The 23,162-nt window shown below is 34.9% G+C and overlaps 1 protein-coding gene across 1 annotated transcript in view; it reads left to right on the plus strand.

Annotated features, from left to right (window-relative positions):
- The window catches only part of LOC131072800 (ethanolamine-phosphate cytidylyltransferase), a 40,829-nt gene extending 19,257 nt beyond the window's left edge, over window positions 1–21,572 (plus strand). The window contains exons 3-9 of the mRNA XM_058009057.2: window positions 2,388–2,569; window positions 5,363–5,434; window positions 5,727–5,794; window positions 6,072–6,192; window positions 15,115–15,180; window positions 15,329–15,451; window positions 21,125–21,572. Coding sequence (XP_057865040.1) covers window positions 2,388–2,569; window positions 5,363–5,434; window positions 5,727–5,794; window positions 6,072–6,192; window positions 15,115–15,180; window positions 15,329–15,451; window positions 21,125–21,196 — 704 coding nt within the window. The 3' untranslated portion in view covers window positions 21,197–21,572. The remainder of the gene's footprint in view (window positions 1–2,387; window positions 2,570–5,362; window positions 5,435–5,726; window positions 5,795–6,071; window positions 6,193–15,114; window positions 15,181–15,328; window positions 15,452–21,124) is intronic.
- The last annotated feature ends 1,590 nt before the right edge of the window (window positions 21,573–23,162 follow it).

Raw genomic sequence — 23,162 nt, forward strand, 5'->3', positions numbered from 1 at the left:
CAAATATCATATATTGGAAGTGTCCTTTCATGCACCAAAGGACTCGCAAGCTTTGAGTCAAATGAAAGTTACCTTCTCTCTGGTTACTTTGTCTTCTTGTATGTGATGGGAAAAATTGCCAGAGGAATTGACAGAACTGCCTTATGACTAATAAACCCACCATGACAGATAGGGAACTGCCACTGTTGCAAGTGAAAAAACCTTGACGAAAATGCTATTGCTGCTCTGTTGTTTCTAACGAGTTTGTTGCCAAGCAAAACACTCTGTAATGTGCCCAGCGGATCTTACACACTCAATGCTTCATCTTTGTTTGTAATGAGTTATTGGTTGTTTGATGAAGTGATTTGATTTTTTAATCCTTATGTATCACTTTGTAGCTCCAAGATGGGGATAGGTCACTGAGGTGATGCTACTTCGTATTACTACCAAAGCATCCCAACACACAGAAGGGCTTACTGAGTATGCTTTCTTTTGAGAGTGAGGGGCTGTTTGCAGTCTCAATCACAGAGACAGGTGGGTATTAATAGGTTTTTCATTATTTCATTGGCTGTGGACATTAGGGAAAGTCCTAAGGGGGGATATTGATTTGCCCCTAGGATTGTCTAGCCTAACCCCTCTTATTCTTGTTTGTTTTTGAAGGAGCATTATTGGACCTTGCATTGGCCCTTTTCAATAATAGAGGATGTTGTGATTGGTTCTCTAGAAGCCTTGCTATAAATGTGTGTTTTTGAAGGGGCATTATTGGACCTTTCATTGGCTGTTTTCGATGATAGTGGATGATGTGATTGGTTCTCTAGAGCTGAGCCTTGCTATAAATGTGTGTTATAACTGACCATCTGTTCTAATCTCCTGCTTTCATTTTCATCAGCTTTATGCATCATTAAGTTTCCCCTTCCCTCAATCAAAGCTATTTGATCACAAAAAGTTGATCTCTCTAGTTATATTTATAGTTTTTTAATGAATGCTATTTAGCCTTTTTTATAACCAGTTTCTTTTTACCCAAGCATTTGTCTATTATAAGTGGATATACTTCTTGAGCTCCATCGATGTACTTTTCCTAATCTTTAGACATTAACATCACTTCTTTCTTCAATATTTTTACTTTTTATAACAACACTAATGGCAACAACAACAACTTTGTTTTGGTGTATCACGTCTGTAGCCATTGTTTATTACAACCTTCCAAGGAAAGATCAGGTTTCTTAGCAAGGGTTGTCTGTTCAGTCTAAATACTTTCTCTTCAAATAAACTTTTGACTGAGTTCATTTGGGAGTTTGTTAGTGTGTATTGTGTAGCTTCAATTGTGAAAACTTGAAAGTCTGGTGGTGCTGAGGGTTGCCTCTTAATGCATAGGCTGGCATAACTTTTGAATCTGTAACTAATCTCTGCATGTTTATTATCATGTTATGAGGCAGATAATGCACTTTCAACTTTAATAGGTCTGCAATTCCAGATTAATGTGTGGGCTTATAGTCTATAATTGGCATGTTGGACATACAGAAAAACTCCTCTTATTCTGACCTTACTATTTGGATATAACTGCAGGGTAGCATCAATCTATTCAATTTTCTTACAATGTTAAGTTAGAACAGTTTGCAGGATCATTTTCAGGAATGCTGTCATAATGCAAGATATTGACTTTTTGATGTCTGTTAATGCCATTCAGTCTTGTGATGGTGGCTTGTCTGATCTCTAGATTCCTGCTTTGTGATGTAGCACCAATTCAGCTGACCGACTTCAAGCTATTTAATCTTTAATGACTTTGCATTAATCCTATACTGGTCACTTGCATTTTTTTCTTTTTTGACTGTTAGTTTGTCTTTACTGTTTGATTTTGGATTGAACTGCAGGATGGCATCAGTTTATCCCTTTGTTCTTACATTGCTTAGTTAGAACAGTTTGCAGAATCATTTTCAGGAACGCTATCGTAATGTAACATTTTGACACTTTCATGCCTGTTTCTGCCATTCAGCCCTGCTTCAGTAGCCTGGCATGAATGTTAAATTCATGTTTATTGGCATAGCAACAATTCAACCCACTGACTTAAAGCTATTTTAATGCTAACTGATGTTGTAATGACACTATTCTGGATCGTTCATCGTTTTCTTTGTTGAGAATTAGCCCTGCTTAAGTATTGTTTGGCTTTTTGTTGACAGTTTCTGCAGTTTGACATCTAAACATTTTTTTTTTTCTTTCCTAAAAATTTGGTGGTTTTTTTCTTATATATTTTCTAAGAATTTGTTTTGAGATTTTTGACATAGTTTAATTACCATATTGCTTAAGCTTCTGTATTAAAGATTGGAAATCTTTATATTTAAGTATGATTTAATCGATATATTTAAGCATGATTTCAAATTGTGGGCTAAATGCTTAAATTTTGAGGCCAGGCCGGATGCTGCTTTGTGTGAGGGACAGGCCAAACAGTGATAATTACAGTCACGCTTCTTTGCAGCGACAGTTTAGCCATGGTCATGATCACAATGATGAAGGTGGGGGTACTTCTAGTGGAACGCGGGTTTCTCATTTTCTTCCTACTTCTCGCAGGATTGTGCAATTTTCAAATGGAAAGGTAGATAGAGCTTCCACATCTGAGTCATTAGCGTTTTCCACTTCTAGTGATGTTCTGTTTCTTTTTATTAAATTCGTCATTGTTTTTATCTCTCCATGGCATAAATTTTCAATGTATTGAATGTATTATATTTTACTGTTGATTTGAAAGGTAAAAAGGTTTTATAACTCAATAATTCTATCATGTTAAACAGTTAAATTCAAGTAAAGGATATGAGACAAAAACAGAAAATTTAAAAATTAAATCTTCACAAAAATTACTTTTTCAAATGAATGTGCCCGGTTGAATTGGACATCTAATTGCACCGTTATAGGAGTTTAACTTTTTAATGTTCACCTTGCCATACCATACTATTTTTGATAGTTAATGCATCATAAAGAGGTGTTAACACAACTTGAAGGATATGAAACAAGAAAGTAAATTTTAAAGAACTAAGTCTTCAGAAATTTGTCCAACACCTAACTCTAACAAATTAAGGAGTTGGAATATCTTTATTAAGCAGTTAATTTTATAAGGCTTGTTATATGAATTGGTGATGATTTGATGTTGAGTTGGTCAGTAACACTGTTAACTTATTTCCTCTTGAGAAGGTTTTTGTGGATTTCGTACTTAAGGCTGCTGATTGTTTGTTTATGCTCCCTTTGGTTTGTGACTTCTTGTATCATCAAATTGACATAAATTCTTAAATAGTTATTGGCTATTTTGTGGCCCGCATTTGGATTGTATTCTGTTAAGAAGTTTACTCGGTTGCTTCCTTTTGCACAATGCTTGGGCTAGGTATAGTGCTGGTTTACACTTACACCATCTGATTAGCAGATATTGGACATTTTCTTTGTGGACCCTGAATTATTCAATTTCCTTTGCAAGCCAAAATACAGCTGTAAACATGGTTTTTGCCTGGTTTTGGTTTAGCCCCCTCTACTTTTGCTCTCATTTGTTATCTTTCAGCTTATAGGGTTCTCTTTGCAGGTGTCATTCTGTTCTTTTGGGCTTAATGGAAAAGAATAAGATTGACGTGCCTTATATGATGTTCTAGGGGACTCCATAATTACGATAGGTTGTAGGGGAAGTGTTATTGAATTCCTCATGCTCTTGATCATAAGAGGATGAATAAGGAAACATGGATAGGGGGTGCAGATACAAGCATTCCACTAGGCAGATCACTCCATGGTGGATGTCCAATGTGCCTACCACTTGGAGCCAAGAGGGTGAGTGTCCGCTCTTGGGCTTAGTGTGAAGATTGCTTCGGGCCCATCCTATTATGCTCCTTCATTTAAAACTCTATCGTGATTAGACCTCTCTAATGAATTATGATAGTTATATGTGTTTGTACTAATATGTGTGATTACTAACCCAAATGGAAATAATCGAGGTTTATGAATTATATATATTATATTGTTTAATATGGTTGCAGGACTTAAATCAGGGTTTATCCTGTTAAAAATGCATTTCTAAGGGTAAAGTTATAACCCTAACTATTTTACATCTTTTATTTGAATGGAATTTGCGATTCTAGGCAAATTCTAGGGTAATCCCAAAAGGGGACATTACAAAAACCATGTGAAAATAATAATTTGCTGGTGATAGTTTAGCTGTTGCAATAGGAAAATGACACAGATGCCTCTATGCAAAGTCGTTAACAACATAGCACCAACTCCACTTTGTAGACCCACCACCTTTTGATGTACACACAACTCAGTTAATGTAAACTTGACAACTCATCACAAGCTCCCCCACTTTAGCACTAGTGGCACATCTCACTTTTGACATGGATGCTATGCATGCAAATACCAACAAAGGAGGACCACCTGAGCCAATCACAAATGGTTGTTTAACTACAGGGATTTCACTTAAGCCATATGGAATCGATTAATGCAAGTCTTGTAAATTAGAATGTAAAGTGCAAGGCATGTATGTTTTAGGTGCGCAATAGCAAGCTGTCATTAATAAGGCTTTGAAGCTCAGCAAAGGCACAATGACTAGACAAATAGCACAAAGGACCTTGAATAGATGCAGAGGAACCGGTTTTAGCTTTGAAATCCAATGGAGCCATTGTATTTACATGAACTAGGGCATATAAGGCCATGACATTCAAACATAGGTTGAGAAACTATGAATTACATGTAAAACCATTGTTTAGGACCACAACAAGACAATGAAACCAAAAGTCAGAATAAAACCCTTATTGTGCTTTCTCAGATTGGCTTGAAATGTACAGCCTTTAGTATGTTATAGAGAAAAAAAGATCTATTTTTTGTCAATTGTTTGAATGGGTTTCATCACATGTAAGGTTTTTGGGAGGCAAGCAAGCATTGGAATTAAGTTAGGGGTGTAAGTATAGACAACTACATTTGTGCACAATGAAAAATAAAGTTGCACACTTTCCCCTCAAAATCGTCTTTTTAACCAGCATCATACTATGCATTCATTTATGTTTACACCAAAATAAACCTCTACTTTGCTTAACACTAAAACATACCTCTATATCAATTAACATGAATCAAGTGTTTTGCTAATGTTCAAAATGATATCTTTCAACGTTATCTGCTATCCCTTTGTGTATCACTTCTTTAGTTTTTTGTTTTTTTGACATTTCAAATTATATATATTTTGTTTTGCACCGAAATGAATATACTGAAGTATAACCAAAATAATGAACTATTTGTTTAATTGCAACAACTTTTAAATGCTTCACAGTTTTGTGCAACTTAGCCTTGCATTTGCCTTTGTTATTTTGTATTCTTTCATGCCTAACAGAATATTTTTTTTCTTCTTTTTTCTGCATGATTATAGGGTCCTGGACCAAATGCACGAATAGTCTATATTGATGGTGCATTTGATCTTTTTCATGCTGGACATGTAGAGGTATGCTCTATGCTCTTACGTATATTCTTTTACAAACTTTTAAACATGCACAATGAGATCACTACTTTTGTTTGTAGCCTTTGAACTTATGATCTGAAGTGTTCTCTTATCATTTGAATTTTGAACAACCACTGGTAAAGCAATAACAAATTTTGTTCATCGTTTTGAGTTCAACTTCTTTGTTATCTAAATTGACATTCAATTGTTGTCACACGCACATGCTTTATTATGGTGCTTTACATTGTGTTATAATATTTCTAGTTCAGCTTACTGGATATTTTGTGATTATCAGATACTAAAATGTGCAAGAAAGTTGGGAGACTTCTTGCTTGTTGGCATTCACACAGATCAAACTGTTAGGTACTTTATAAATTTTTTGTAAATACTTTTTTCCTCAAGCCTTCAACGTTATTTATCTAATTTTAAGTGTGAAAGGAAGGCTATCGTCTCATTGAAATTTTAACCATTCTGCTTTATTCTTTTGCAAATCATGTATGTTCTTTGACATCTGCAGGATGTGTGGTAAACATGAATAAATGACTTCTAGCTGTGTTTTGCATTAATAATGTTTTGATTTTGCAGTTGGTGATCACATTTGACTGAATATTTTCTTGTTATCTTTCTTTTTGTTTTACAGTAAAAACAGAGGACCTCATCATCCTATCATGCATCTCCATGAGCGCAGTCTTAGTGTGTTGTCATGTCGATATGTGGATGAAGTTATTATTGGTGCACCATGTGAGGTCACTAAAGATATGGTTCGTGCTGCTTATCCATTCATTCTTGTTTCTGATTTTATGCTCTTATATATATATATTTTGTTTGAGGTGACATTGAAATCAAACAAGTCTTTGCTGTTTTGTATACATTTTATGTTTCTTGTTCTTCATTTATTTATTTATTTTTCCAGTTACAACTTACAAGTGAAACAGCTGCAGAAGGCATCTAATTTTGAGCTTGAATGCAGACAAAATCTCTGTAACGCTGCAAAATTGAAAAATGTTATTTCCTTTGGTTTTCTAGTAGGTTGTGTATGTATTTACTTGCTTGTATTGTTTTTGTTATAGCCGTAAATGGCTGGTAAAAATATTACAAAAAGGTCCCCTTATTCCTTTGCCTATTCATTATTTAAACATTGCATTTTTTCCACTCAAATATGGTGTAGTTTACTTGTTAACTTCTTGATCTAGAACTTCAAAGAACATAAATTATGGTTAAGTGGGATATAATTAATCATTTCAGTTTGAATTTGTATTCAGAGTCAATCCAGAACTTATTTTATAGTGATGAATTATGGATGATCTTCATTGGTACTTATCTTGACATAAGGATCTTGATAATTAACACACGTCCTAGTTTGATTTGCTTTGAGAGTATTTTTCCCTGATGATAACTATAAATATAAATTATACTACTTTTGGTGTTTGAAATGATTGGATGCAGATATAATTTATAGTTTATTTTATATTTGGTCATCAATGTTTCATAAGTTGTGTATCTAATTTTGTGCAATTTTATTGATTTTTAAAAATCAAATGTTTACTTATTTTGATATCTGTTTATGTTTAAAAACTATTGTGTATTTGTGTCAGCCTGTCAGGTAACCTGGATTAATAGATATTCTTTATCATGAAATTTTTTGAGTGTTCCCAGCTTTTAGAGGTGCCGACTCCTAATCTACAATTGCATTTGTCAAGAGAGATTGTCATGATTTTGGGGTTAGATAAATAGGAAACACTACACACTGAAGGGGATACTGTGCACCGTCATGATTTTTGGTTAGGTAAATAGGAATCAATGCATACCCTAGGGAATACAGTGCACTGCAAAATGAGGAAACATTTTGGCCAACAGCCTGGGGGTTGGATTGTACTTGTGGGTGGCACTTAATCACCTGGCTACATAATGTGGGGAGGCAAGTCCAATGGGTTTTCAATGCAAGTCATCATACAACAATTGCTCCTGCATTACCACCAGACTATGTCTATTGAACCTTACTGTCATTTCTCAACATCTTATATGTGCATACTGGCTACATTTATGACAAGTCAGTTTTCCCCATACCTATTCTTTGTTCATTTAAATATATGCTGCATTTGGTATTGCATCAAACAAAATGAAGTTCACGACTACATACCTCAGATGGGTGTGTTTTCTTGTCTCGAGTTGTGTTCTATGCTTTATGGTTTCTTAATGTGAACATTTCATTTATTGCCAGTTCTATTGTTGCTTTTGTTGAATATTTATCAGATTTGAATATAGGGTATTTGAAATTTTAATCTTAGAATATAATCTCCAATTCTTATTTACTGTATTATTATTCTCTAAGAATATTGATTTACTTTCAATATGAACTGCTGTTCACAATGATCAATTTATATCAATATCGATCTCTTTGTATGTGCTGTTTAGAACAACGAAGTAATCAATATAATGCTTATCGAATTGCCAGTATGTATATTGCTGTAGTGAGAGTGGGTGTAGATGCTTGTATCAACACTTAATGTTTTCTGTATATCCGCAAGTACCGATCGACCACCTCTATATATATAAAGAGGAGGCATGCTTACGTAGAGGCATGCCTCTACGTGGAGCATGTCCACGTAGAGACATGTCTCTACGTGAGCATGTCTCATAGTTTCGGCTGTCACTAAATACACCGATTCACAATAGCGATATATATTGGTTACTCGATAATTATTATCGATTTTGATTTGCATTATCATTGATACACTTTATCAATTGTGATTTACTTTAAATATATAATCTGATTGATACTCAATATCGATTTACACATGATTAAAGTATAATTAATATAATCAATTTAATTATATGTATGTATTTAATAATATATAAATACACATTATTAAATACATACATATGATTAATTCATAATCATGTTTCATAGATTAACAATTAAAGCAAGTAATCTTAATAAGCACATAAAGCAAATAATCTGATTATGTCTTGTGAAGGATAGATGTCAAATGCTCAAGGCCGATAGGCCAATTAAGTATTTGACAGTGTTCCACGGGCGTTGGGGACGGGGGGACGGGGGGACGGGGGGACCAAGGGCCTAAATTTGGGGACGGCGGGGGGACGGCGGCGGGGGGGGTGGCGGGGTGGTGGTGCTTATATACTTGTACATATACATATAGTACTTGAAAAACTAGTTTTGAAAAGATGTATGACAGTATTACAGTGTAAGAATTACATTTGAAATGAGACTATAGGAAATTTGAAATACTAAATCTAAATACCAAGATTTCTAAGTTGTGTTGTTATATGGAGCCTAATCAAACTCGGAGGTTAGATTTTCCCTACTTCTATCGGCGTGGTTTCCCCCTATATTTTTCAACGGGGGTTTGGGGGCAGCGCCCCCAAGTTGGGGTCAAGGGGCATCGCCCCTTGCGGGGTCAAGGGGCAGCGCCCCTTGCGCGTTCCCTGTCGCGATACAGGGCGGGGTCGAGGGGCAGCGCCCCGCGAGGCCAAAAATACTTTTATTATTTTCTAAAGGCGTCGGGTGTTATTTTTCTATTGGCCCACGTCCAATTAGAGTTACCCCTTAACCCTCCAAAAACTTAAAAACTCACTTTTTTTAAAAATTTTAATTTTAAACATTGCATATAAGTGGGGGCGACAAGAGACGTCTGGGCGTCTCCCCGTCCTTGGAGAGACGTCTGCACGTCTCTTGAAGGACGGGGAGACGCCCAAACGTCTCCCAAGGAGACGTGGAGGCGTCTCCATGTCTCTTTGGGAGACGCCCAAACGTCTCCCAAGGAGACGTCTCCACGTCTCTTTGGGAGACGCCCAAACGTCTCCCAAGGAGACGTCTCCAAGTCTCCACGTCTCCCTGGGAGACGCGGGGACGCGGGGACGTCTCCGCGTCCCGGTGGCGTTTGGGTGGCGGTGGCGGGACGGCGGGGGACGTCGCGTCCCTGTCCCCCCGTCCCCGAGACGTTTCTGACGGGGGGACGCGCCCAAAAAGGGGGGGGACGCGTCCCCGTGGTTCACTGGTATTTGATTTCATCAGTTAGAATAATTTGATTGAAGCTACAAAACATTAACACTCCCTCTTAGCTAGGGAGGATTAATTCTATCCCAGAACACAATAGATCCATTAATAAATGATATCACCTCACCGTGATATCTGAGAGATATGGCATGTCCATAAATATCAAGTCACATGATATTTGCCATGACTCTCATATATATCCATAAACTATGATATGTGCACTAGCATCATGTCACATGATACCTACCATAGGGATATTAAATCATGGCATGTCCATGGATATTACGTCACATAATATCCACCATGATTATCTCAACTATTATGGTTATCCATTGATGTCAAGTCTCATGATATCCACCATAATGTCTACAGAGAGGCTAACTATCATGACATGTCCATAGATATCAAGTTCCATGATATCCATCATGATATTGATGTCAACTATTGCAAAGCCGTCACTTTACAATATCAACCAAATACAAGTGTTCATCATTGAAAAGTCGTCACCTTTCAAGAATGTTCACAGGGCCCATGCAGTCATGGAGTCACACACATGACAAAAGAGTTTACACATTAAACATTTTCATAATATTAGTACAACAAAATTAAATAATTTAGATTCAATCTCAAATTAACTTACATTTTCAACCATACCAAGTTTATCCCTTCAACTTAATCACATTCCTTTCAACCGTCTCTAACATAGTGATAAGGAATCTCAATATGCTTCGACTTGTCGTGGAATACTGGATTCATTGAAAGCTTTATGCAACTCTGGTTGTCACAATGGATGATAGTAGGATCCAAAGATTGATCAAACAATCCCACAAGGAGTTTTCTTAGCCATACTGCTTCCCTTGCTCTCATGGAGGCTGCAATGTACTCGGCTTTTGTATAACTCCGTGCTACTGAGGATTGTTTTCTACTAATCCAGGAAATCATAGCTGATACTAAGTTGAAGCAGCACCTTGATGTGCTCTTTCTATCTACCACACTTCCAGCCCAATCTGAATCAATGTATCCATGAAGATCTAGGTCAACATTAGTGTATTTGAGACCATACCCAATAGTACCGCGTAGGTATCTCAGAATATGCTTAGCTGCAATCAGATGTATCTGCTTTGGTTCACACATGAATTGACTAAGTGCATTTACTGGATAACAAATGTTTGGCATGGTGTTAACCAAATACATCAAGGACCCAATTATCTGCCTATATAAAGTGGGATCTGCAAATTCTGATTCTGTTGTTGCTTCCTTTAGCTTGTGCAAGTTTGTTTCCATAGGGGTAGACATGGGCTTACATTCCATCATTCCAAACCTTTTTAGAATGTCAATAGTGTACTTACCTTGATTTAGGGCAATGCTATCTGTTCGTTGACAAACTTCTAAACCGAGGAAATAATGTAAAGGACCCAAGTCCTTCATATCAAACTCTGATGCAAGATCTTGTTTACATTTGGTAATTAGATGATCTTCTCCTATAATCAGTAAGTCATCAACATATAAAATGAGAATTAACATTTCACCATTAATTACCTTGAAGTACAAATTTGGATCTGCATCATTCTTGGAGAAGTTTAAGCCCAAAAGATATTTATCTATCATACCAGGCTCGAGGAGCCTATTTGAGCCCATATAAGGCTTTCTTCAATTTGCATACATGTGATCCATTTCCATGTATGACAAACCCTTCAGGTTGTTCCAAGTATACCTCCTCTTCTATTATCCCATTCAGGAAGGTTGTCTTCACATCCATGTGGTGAATCTTCCATCCTTTAGATGCAGCAATGGCAATGACAACTCTAACAGAAGTATATCTAGCAACTGGGGCAAAAGTCTCTTCATAGTCAATTCTTTCCTTCAGAGAGAAACCTCTGGCTACAAATCGTGCTTTGTATTTCTCAATACTACCATCTGCAACATGCTTGATTTTGAAGAGCCATTTTGAACACACTACTGACTTAACTTTTGGTCGGGGCACAATGTCTCAAACATCATTCTTAATGATGGATTGATACTCTTCTGTCATAGCATCCTTCCACACTTGAATTTTAATGGCCTCCTTGACACTGGAAGGCTTTGATTTGATGATCTCACTCATCAGGGCAACGTAGCTGGAGAACCTGTGAGGTCTTTTGTTTTCCCTTAAGGTCCCTTGTGGTGCTGCAGTCTTTAGCCTCTTGAATCATTTTTCTTGCCCAAAGTGGCCTCTTCCGATTCACATTAGTGTCTCTAGGTTCATTGGCAGGGTCCATGAATTCATTTTGACCTTCATTTTCTATTACTTCATGAGTCTCCCTCTGAATCTTAGGAGCATGATCCTCTTCCATATTTAGAGGAGATTCTTGGTCTTCTATCTCATGAGTGCTTTTGGATTTTCTGAAAGCAATGTCTTCCTCAAATATGACATCTCTACTTAATTCAATTAGTCTTTTTCGAGGTATGTAGATTCTGTAGGCTTTAGATGTTTCACTATATTCTACAAATATGCCCTTTTTGCCTGAGGGTTCTAATTTGGATCTTTTCTCTTTGGGTATATGAATATAGATTGGACATCCAAAGATTCTTAGGTGACTTATGTCAGGTTTAACTCCAGTGAATGCTTCTTAAGGGGTTTGGTAATCTAGGAGGGAGTGAGGACATCTATTTTGTATATATACAACAGTACTAGAGGCTTCAGCCCAAAATGATGTTTCTAATTTTTGATCATACATCATAGCCCTAGCAGCTTCAACAATAGTTCTAATCTTCCTCTTTGCCACCCCATTTTGTTGAGGGTTATAAGGAACTGTGTATTCCCTCTTAATCCCAGCATTGATACAAATTTTTTTAAAGTTATCTGAAGTATATTTCCCCCCATTATCTGTTCTTAGTATTTTAATTCTCTTTCCTGATATATTTTCTACTAGAGCCTCAAATCCCTTAAACCTCATAAGGATTTCTTTTAACTCTTTACATTTTAAAAAATATATCCATGCCTTCCTAGAGAAATCATCTACAAAGATAACATAAGACAAAAATCCTCCTATAGAGGTTACAGACATGGGTCCACATAAATCAGAATGCATGATTTCTAGTACATTTTTAGATTTGCTCTCACTAGTGTGAAAAGTGCCTTTCATGAGTTTCCATAAGGCCCATCCTTTGCATGTTCCTTCATGGTTTTGCTTAATCTTAGGTAGACCTATTACCATTTTTTCAATTGAAGGGAGAGCTCGAAAATGGAGATGTCCTAATCTTCTGTGCCAAATTTCACATGTACTTGTTGACTCATGTATTAGGGATTGAGAAGGAGAAGTGCAAAGTTTGTAGAGGCACCCATGTCTCACTCCAATAGTGTGAGCCTTCTTGATGGTTGAGTTCTTGGGCCATGCCAAGACCTTACCTTCCATAAAGGTGATCCTATATCCTTTTTTTTCAAGAGCTGAAATGGAGACTAGGTTCCTCTTTATCCCTTGAACATATAACACACCTGTGAGTTGGAGAGAAATGCCTAATTTAAGGTTTATAGTGCAGGTCCCAATTCCTTTCATGGGATAGTTGGAGTCATCCCCAATAGTTACTTCCTCATCAGATTTTTCTATTAGACTACCAAGATGTTCTTTGAATCCTGTAATGTGACGTGATGCTCCACTATCAATCACCCAGGTATTAGGACTGGTTGATAGGGCTGAGTAGAGCACAAGTTTCTCCGAATCATTTTCTAACCTTGTCTTACCAACTTTTGCAATAGTGGCTTGAGGTCTTGACCTGTCTGGGCATTTTATGGCGTAATGCCCATACTGATCACATCTAAAGCATTGCACCTTGGTCATATCCCTCTTTCTCTTGGATGAGTATTTGCCTCTTGCATCTTTGTCCTTCTTCCTCTTGAAGTTCCCTTTCCTCCCCTTCTTGTGAGAATGAGAGTTAAGCACATGAATGTCTTCGTTTGTAGAGCTTTGACCATTCCCCCCTTGTGATTAGCCTGGATTCCTCTTGAATGCAGACTGTCTGCAACCGATCAAATTTAGGGAGTTTTGAACGAGCACTAATTCCTTGTATAAATCCTTCCCATGAAGCTGGTAATACATTCAATGCCAACATAGTTAGCTCCTTACTTTCAATGAAGTGACCAATAGTGGAGAGTTGGTCCCTTAATTCCGTGATCCTCATGAAGTATGATGAAATTGTTTCTCCTTTGTTCATCCTCACATGATGAAGTTTTTTTGAGTGATAGAACCCTGCTCGTATTGTTTATCTCGTACATGCTTTCTAATGTTGAGAACATTTTGAATGCTGTATCCAACTTGGAGATTATAGGTACTATGTGATCCTTAACTGCATCCACTAATAGCTTCATGGCCTTATTATTGCTCTTTATCCATTGTCTTTTCTCATCTTCTTCGTTTGGCATAGTTATCTCTAACTCTACAAATGCTTCTAACTCTTGCTCTCTTAATGTGAGCATAATTCTGAATTTCCATGAGACAAAGTTAGAGGCTCCTTCAAGACGATCCTCGAACCTAACACCGTTGGCCATTTGGAGAATGGAAATGTTTTTCTAAAAATTCAAATGATAAATTTGACAGCCTTTTGATTCAAATCTGATTGGATCTTCCTTAGGCTGGCTCTGATACCATGTCGAAGATTTATCAGATTTGAATATAGGGTATTTGAAATTTTAATCTTAGAATATAATCTCCAATTCTTATTTACTGTATTATCAATCTCTAAGAATATTGATTTACTTTCAATATGAACTGCTGTTCACAATGATAGATTTATATCAATATCGATCTCTTTGTATGTGCTGTTTAGAACAACGAAGTAATCGATATAATGCTTATCAAATTACCAGTATGTATATTGCTGTAGTGAAAGTGGCTGTAGATGCTTGTATCAACACTTAATGTTTTCTTTATATCCACAAGTACCGATCGACCACCTCTATATATATAAAGAGGAGGCATGGTTACGTAGAGGCATGCCTCTACGTGGAGCATGTCCACGCAGAGACATGTCTCTATGTGAGCATGTCTCATAGTTTCGGCTGTCACTAAATACACCGATTCACAATAGTGATATATATTGGTTAATTGATAATTATTATTGATTTTGATTTGCTTTATCATTGATGCACTTTATCAATTATGATTTACTTTAAATATATAATCTGATCGATACTCAATATCAATTTACACATGATTATATGTATGTATTTAATATAATCAATTTAATTATATGTATGTATTTAATAATATATAAATATACATTATTAAATACATACATATGATTAATTCATAATCATGTTTCATAGATTAACAATTAAAGCAAGTAATCTTAATAAGCACATAAAGCAAATAATCCGATTATGTCTTGTGGAGGATAGATGTCAAATGCTTAAGGCCGATAGGCCAATTAAGTATTTGATTTCATCAGTTAGAATAATCTGACCGAAGCTACAAAACATTAACAGTTTTTGCCTTTAATATTTTAGTACCGTGATTTTATATATGCCATACTTGGCAAATGTTTGCCTATCACCTTTTGTTGGGTATGGTTAGAATGAAGTAATGGTGTTTGAGATGATGTTCTGAAATCTATATAAGCTATTTAGTTTCCCTACAAACAAATTATTTAAGGTTCTAGTTTCTTAATGTTTCAATTCTGATTTGAACAGATTACGACATTCGATATTTCGATAGTTGTTCATGGAACTGTTGCTGAAAGCAATTATTTGTCACATGTAAGTTTCTTATGATCTGTAAACATGTTTAAATAATTTGATTCTATGTAAAATCATTATGCTCATTTTATGCCATAGATGTTCATTGTCTTATTTTTTCAGTATAAATGTATCTTCCTGAATAGAATTTTGAAAACATTTGGTGCAGGGAGATGCTGACCCATATAAAGCTCCCAAGGCCATGGGAATTTTTAAGATTATAGAGAGTCCTAGAGACATAACAACATCATCAATTATTAAAAGGATTGTTGCTAACCATGAAGCCTACAAGGTTTTATTTTTCAACCCTTCATTTGCTTTTTGTTTTATTTAGCAACCATGTTATGCATGCGTGGTAAATTTTTCTGTATATTTTTGTGTTCACCTGGTTGTTGCATAAGACATTATAAAAGAATCAGATAATTTTTGCTGCACACACACACATTATTAAAGTAAACTATTTGTTTAATGCCCCCATCTTCTGCAACTTGCTTCATCGTGATTAAATAGGCAGGTGAGATAAGTTTTATATGTTTGTTTCTGACATGGTGAACTTTTTCTTTCTTGGAATTAGAAATTTAGCTCTTATTATTTTCATACATGATTCGAAGAGCAATATGTACATTCCTGCAGAACCTTTAATTTATGTGTAATCTGTCATTTAAATCAACTCAGCAACGCACTGGACTGTATTACTACACTGTATGCTGGCATATAATTGTTTGACCAAATAATAGTGTTGTGGATGTAATGATCCCTTTCTGAAATGGGATTGTAATAATAATAATAATAAATTAAAATATAAAATAATAAAAAATAAAATATAAAATTAAAAGTTTAATTTTATTAAAGATAATGAAGAATCATGAACCATTGAAGGAAAAAAGATGTATAAGAGACAGCAAACAAGGAGAAGGGGGAAATATATGACGATACATCTTTTATTATCTGATTATTACTCCTTTGGAGCATGGGAATTGTGGTTCATTTTACTGGAGGAAGAAGCCCTCGTCAGAGAAATTAAAGGATGAAGCTCCTCATGACAGGAATTAAAGGTCAAAAACCCTTTTATTTTCCTTTCTGAGTTCCCCTAACTCAGGCAGATTAATTAATTATTTACCAAAGGCATTAAACTATTGTAGACTTGATGAAAGTTGTCAATGCTACAGAAAATAATACCTGATATAATTCTGGACAGATTTCTGAGTATCCAAAGCATTTTAATAAATTTAATTTTGACAATAATTATTAAATCGACAAGTTAAAAATCAGGAATATTTTTTTTGATCAGTAAAATCAGGAATACTTGTTAATCTAAGTTGCCGGTTCAGGTTTGGGCACTGGCTCTGGTTCGAGAAAACTTTGAAAAGGGGTTTGGTTCGTTTTGGGTTCATTAGTACAAAAATAATATATATATATATATATTACTTAATATTTCGCCGAATTTCATGCTTATAAGTTTGAAATTCGGCGAACATTAAACAAACTTATAAAATTCATTGAAATTCATCTTCAAGTTCGTATGGGAAAAGGCAACCAGGTAGGTTGAGGGCTGTGCCGCAAGCAATTTTTATTTTTCGCTAGGGCACAATTTATTCCTTTTGCAACCGACAGTTTACACATTTTTTCGAGTGAGAGTAGAGTGTTGGTCGACTTCAGACTTCATTTTCCAGTTGTCGACCTGCAAAAAATTGAGTGATTCATGCTGGGCGTCAACCTTCACAAAGCCTGTTTGACTCACGTTGGGCGTCGCCTCACCTACTGCAACCTCCAGGAAGGCTGCTGAGAAAAATAAACGATTTTTACAGTTTTTTGTTTAGCGTTAATTTTATTTAGGTTTTTTATTAAATTAGCTTATTTCTCTCTTTTATAAAATTTTAAATATGTATTTTAAATTTTAATAATGGGCATTTATAAAAATTAAATCGTATACTATTTGGTGCACCATGAGAAGGGTCATATGGGGGTGGAGCCTGTGCTGGATTAAGAAACTCATCCATGTCAAACTCATCCATTACTTTATTTTATTGTTTTATTTTTAATATTAGTATTTAATAAATTAAAATTTAATATTTTGAAATGTTCAATTTACTTTTAAAATTACCAATCTATAAAACTTAACAAATTTAAATTAATTTAAGCAAACAGAGTATTGTTTTATTTTAAAATTAACAAATTTAAATATTTAAATTAAGATTTTAAATATATTATAATTAATTTAAATTAATTTATGCAAACATAGTATTGTTTTATTTTAAACATTCTTATGTTGCTCTCTTTCATCTTATGATCAACCACAGAGTGTGATCCGAAACGTTGATGCAAAAAAACACACACAATCTTACCTAGAAACAGCAGCTATCAATATTATAATTTATTTAAATTTTATATAATATAATTTTAAATAATTGAAATTTAAAAAAAGATTATGGATATATCACATTCTTAAAATATAGAATTTATATAAGACAAATTTAATCATGAATTTTTTTTCAATTTTTTTGCCTTCCTCAAACTTCATCAGATTTTCATTGTTGCGGAACTCGAACTCGAACTCGAACCTTGTGACATAGTATTATATTATATTAATATATATAATAATCAATAAATTTATTAAAAAATTTAACTGAATTTATAAATAAAAAATAAACTCAGTAAAAATTCAATTCATAGGCACGCATCAATATATATAAAAAAAGCTTATGATTTCCGGTGAACTGGACCCCGTACTGAATGCGCACCCGGATTTGCATCCACAACACTTTTATTTGGTCAAACCCAAATAAAAGGGGTCATTATACAGTGTTGTTTATATTCACTGTCCATAAGCTTAAAGTGTTGTGGATGTTTATATTCTATGTGCTAGGGCTTGAAACTAAAGGAATAAAAAAGGGGGCATTACAAGTGGTATTAGAGCTGTGATCCTGCCAGCTAGCAGGATAAAGCTAACATGTTGGATGCATTCTAGTCTCAGAGACTTGAAATTTTACATGGAAGATAGAGATGAAAGGTTCTATGGAGGCCCAATACTATATTTTTCAGCCAAGGTTCTGTCTAAAACATAAGGAACTCGGGAATCATTATCTTGACTAAAGAGGCATATATGAATACATAAGGAAAATGGCCGAGGAGGAGATCCAGGAACAAGACTCAAAAGAATCTATTTTGATATAAGAAATGAAGTCCGAATCAGAATCAGAATCACAAGAAGCTAGTAAACCCAAGCAAGAAGAGGGCTAGAACTAAAGCCACAAGAAAATAAACGTACCAATGAGCAAGAAGAAGAGGAACCTAAAAAGCAAGTTGAAGATAAAGAGTCATTGGTAGGAGAAGGTGTTCGATTAGTTTCTAATGACAGCATGTGTCACCAAAATATCAATAAAGGGAAGACTAAAGGGGTTCGACTCATTTAGCAGGAAGAGTTCAAGTTGAAGGAAGATGCACCAAATCATGCACTATCTTTTAAACTTCCACATGGTGAGGAGTTGATTGATTTTCAAAAAAACATTGAGGATGAATATGCATTCGATAAGGACATTTTGATTAGCCCAAATTCAAATGTTTTGAGTTACAAAATTGAAGGTGTTGTGGATATTTCAACAAACTTTTTTTGGGGTAAACGAGGATGAGCATTTTGTTGTATGAGAATATTTTAGACTTGGTGCTTCCTAGATTAATAAATTATTTACCAAAGACATTAAACTACTGCAGACTTGAAGAAAAATTGAAAATATTACAGAAAATAATACCTGATATAAGTCTGGGCAGATTTCCGAGTATCCAAAGCATAGATGGAATACTCGCAGAGTACTCTCGCGAGTTTTTTTTCTTGGCGAGTATTTATGCCATTGAATTGCGGAAGAAACTTGCTGAGTTTTTGGAAAAAACTCGCTGAGTTTTTGGCAAGTTTTTCACAAAAACTCGGCGGATTTTCAGCAAAAACTTGTCTGCATAAAAAAGAGGTCCAAACATGTCAAAAAATTATCTAATTTTTTTTTTCAAGTCAATCTCATTCTCTTCATCAGAATATAATATATATACATGAAATATAACATTTCAATATGTCAATATGTCAATATGTCAATTTAACATTTCAATATAAGTCACATTTCAATATGTTTTTTTCCTTTCTTATACTTTAAGTTATATTTCATGTAGATATTGGCAGGATGTTTGAGAGTAGTTTCAGATCTCTAGGAGTCATAATGCAAATTCTAGGTTCTAGAAGATCTTTTAAATTTTCAGACTTAGTCAAATTTCATTAATCAGTAGGCTCCTATCAGCATTCTCTCGCTCCCTCTATCTCACTTACTTTATTTGCTCCGAATTTTAGACCTATCTATCTCCCTATCACTCTTCCTTTATCCCTTTTCTCTACCACTCACTCTCTCCTCTCTCCCCCAAGATCTAGACCTATCTCTCTACCCCTCTCTCATCCTCAGATCCCCACGAGTGGTGCTACCCTCAACCTAATTTTGGCAAGGTGGACAAGCCACATCGGACTCCTAGGACTAGACCCTCTAGTTCTATCTCTCCCCTAGTTTTCACTAGAGCCATTGGCATTCCACATGAGGATGCCATTTTGTACCCAATTTGCATTTAAATCAATCAAATATATCTAGACTCAACTTGTTTCATTTGTGTACTCATTGGATGCATCTCCTCATTGAATTTTGCAAAAAAAATGCTTTTCTAATTAAATTTAAGCAATTTTTTAAGTTGTCGAGTTTTTGCTGATTTTTTTTTTTTTTTTTGGGCCTTGGCGAGTAGTTCAACTATGATCCAAAGCAATTCAATAAATTTAATTTTGACAGTAATTATTAAGTCAACAAGTTAAAAATCAGGAATTCTTATAAATAATCAATTGTGCAAGTTTATATTCTTGGATAATAATTTATAGACAAAATTATGTTCATCCTCCAAGGTTCTTAATGTTTGGCTGTTATATACTCTATTTTCCCCAGATTTACATGGGTGCTTGTATCCTTTCATAAACAGAACCTTTTTCTAGATGACTGTAGTCTAAAATGGTTTCATTATTGCTGTACTCAGCCCAATATCTACTGTGGCACCCCGTTGACTGATGAAATTAGCTAATTAATAGGTGGTTGATAATGATATATTGATTTATAATGAATTTTTAAAAGATATGTTGGACTACTTGGTGATTGTCAAATCAACGAGCTTTTATCTTATTTATTTTTTCTCTACTGATGCATTTTTTCCTAATTGCTTTTGCCTTGGTTAAACATACCCCATTGGAATATGGGATTTATGTGTGAAAACCCACAATATTTTGCTGAAACTGTAAGTTTACTGCTTATGGACAGTGAAATATCCTTTTAAAAATAGTTTATTTTCGTGTTGAAAATCATAGATTTGTTATTCAGCCTGACACTGAAGCTTAATTTTTTAAAATGTTCGTATGTAATTGTGTAAGAGCTTTCTCAATGAAAAGCTTTCTGTTTAGTAATGAGCATAGGTGAGTGCAAGAAATGGTTTTTGTTGCTTATTCGGAGCAAGCTATTGAATCATGTAGTACTTTGTAGGGGACTGATTTTATGGCAGTAATGAGTTCAAAATTTATTACATTGGAATGATTTCTGGCAAATGGGTTCAAGAAATTTATGAAAAAGTTGCATTTTCATCAAACTCGTGAAATTTCTAGTCCATAATGAAAAAAATCTACACCGTCAAATCCAAAAGAAATATAAACCAGATTATTAATTTATTATGCAACTTGCTAGAGAACTAATCTCTACAAATATATTGCAATATAGCTGATCTGAAAACGATTAATCATAACCCACATAATATTTTTTTTGCACATATCCCTGTGGTTTATACTAACAGGTTACCAACTGTAATTATGTTTATTGCTGGTTCTGATTGCAAGGTTATGTGTTACTAGGTTTTACCACCTACTATTCTGTGTTTGATTTTGAAGAATTGTTCTTGTGTGCAGAAGCGAAACGAGAAGAAAGTTGAAAGTGAGAAGAAATATTATGAAGACAAAACATATGTTGGCAGTGATTAAGTATTGTTTGTCATCAACCTAGCTCATTCATATATTATTGTGTGCTACTGGCACGGCTTATAACCTTTTGCCCATTTGTTTTACACCTTCAGTAGTGAAACATTTTGGGGCCATGAGTTCTTTTTAAGTTTGGTCTGCATAGTAACTAGGTTATATGCAAAATTTTCCTATTAACCCAGAAGAATCAGCGGTTACTATTCTTAGTCAAAATTTGGTGGATCTCAATCTTTGTCTTGAAGAAGCTCCGCATGATTTTTAAGCATTGGGGCTCCCAAGTCCTTACTGTATGGAATAGTTGTAGTTGGCATTGTATTTATTATTGTATTTTACTTACTTTCGGAATAGCTTTGCAGAGTTGAAAGTTTATTTTGTATCATATATATGTCTACACTATGGGACCTAGGAAGTGGATTTGGATTAAAATTTGCATATAAAGATGAGATGGATGGATAAGTTCAGAATTACCTTCACTTAAAATTTCATTCTGGTCGAACATTGTCCATTTGCGTTCGTGGAAACCAGTCTGCTACTAATAGATGAAATTTATGGAATTCTATGAAGTTCTTAACTATATACTTAATTGGTATGATACGTATCATGTGCTGAAAAGTCACGATATCATGGCAATCGGTTACAAAACCTACAAAAAAGCTCCACCATTGGCGTTCAGTCAAAATATTTAAAATACTCTAACTATCAAGACTACCATGCTCGGGGACTCGTTTAAAAAATGATCTCTTTAATTAGCAATTTAAACGCCTGATTTTACGTTTTATTGCAGGCCATTTGCCATGAGGTCTTTGTTAAGTTTATTCAAATTCTGTGATCAAGAAGATAGAAGAGATGGAGATATAACCTGAAAGTTGTATTTGAACTGCTGTAGTGTGGATTGAAGGATGCACAACACTTATCGATTTCGGTGTTTTCATCCTCCACATTGTATGCAAGTTATATATGTGAATGAGGGGTTACGTAGTAAGGAGATCTGTCTTCCCACATGGGAAGACACATCTCTTCCCTACGTATTACTCACTACAGCACGTTAACAAGCATTCACTTGATCGATCGTGATTTATTAAGAATTTGCTTAATCACAACCCGATGACATGAAATGGTGTAACCGGTGGCAAACAATATTTCAATTTTGATTTATTATTTAACGTATATACTAATAGTTAATCTATTATTATATATGTTGATATGAAATCAAATTTATGCATCGGAATCATGAAATTTCATGACCAACGTTACAAGAATTAGCACTCCCTCTTAACTAGGGAGGACACATTTCATGTTAGAGAAAACATCACAATTCATCCATTGATTGTGAAGAGGAGAAATCACACCATAGTGATATTTAGAGATATGGTTCGACAATGAATATCAAGTCTCGTGATACTCACCATGACTCGTAGTTATCAAGTAAGGTATGTGCACTTACATCAAGTCACATGATGCCTACCATACTGTTAATGATTCATGGCATGTCCACGAATATTATGTTCATAATATTCACCATGAAGATCTCTATCATAATTATGGTTTATTTAATGATATTGATCAATTGATATCTATCATAATGTTTCAGAGATGTATATACTATCATGACATGTCCACAGATATCAAGTCACATGATATTCATCAAGACAGATAAATTGATAATTGTAAAATCGTCACTTTACAATATCAATTTGAAACAAGTGTTCATTATTGAAAAGTTGTCACCCTTCAATAATGTTCACAGGGGGTCCATGAAGTCATGGAGTCACACACATGACAAATAAAAGAGTTTACACTTTAAACATCTTTAAATATATTAGTATATCAGAATAACCGAGACTCTCAATTAAATAACATTTTCAACCATTCCAAGTTTATCTCATAAGTGTTCAATCTTGATCTTGGAGAGAGTCTTGGTAAGAATGTCTGCAATCTAATCACCTGTACTATATAATTCAGTTGGATC

This window comes from Cryptomeria japonica, chromosome 2 (genome assembly GCF_030272615.1).
Source record: "Cryptomeria japonica chromosome 2, Sugi_1.0, whole genome shotgun sequence".
Classification (NCBI taxonomy): domain Eukaryota; kingdom Viridiplantae; phylum Streptophyta; class Pinopsida; order Cupressales; family Cupressaceae; genus Cryptomeria; species Cryptomeria japonica.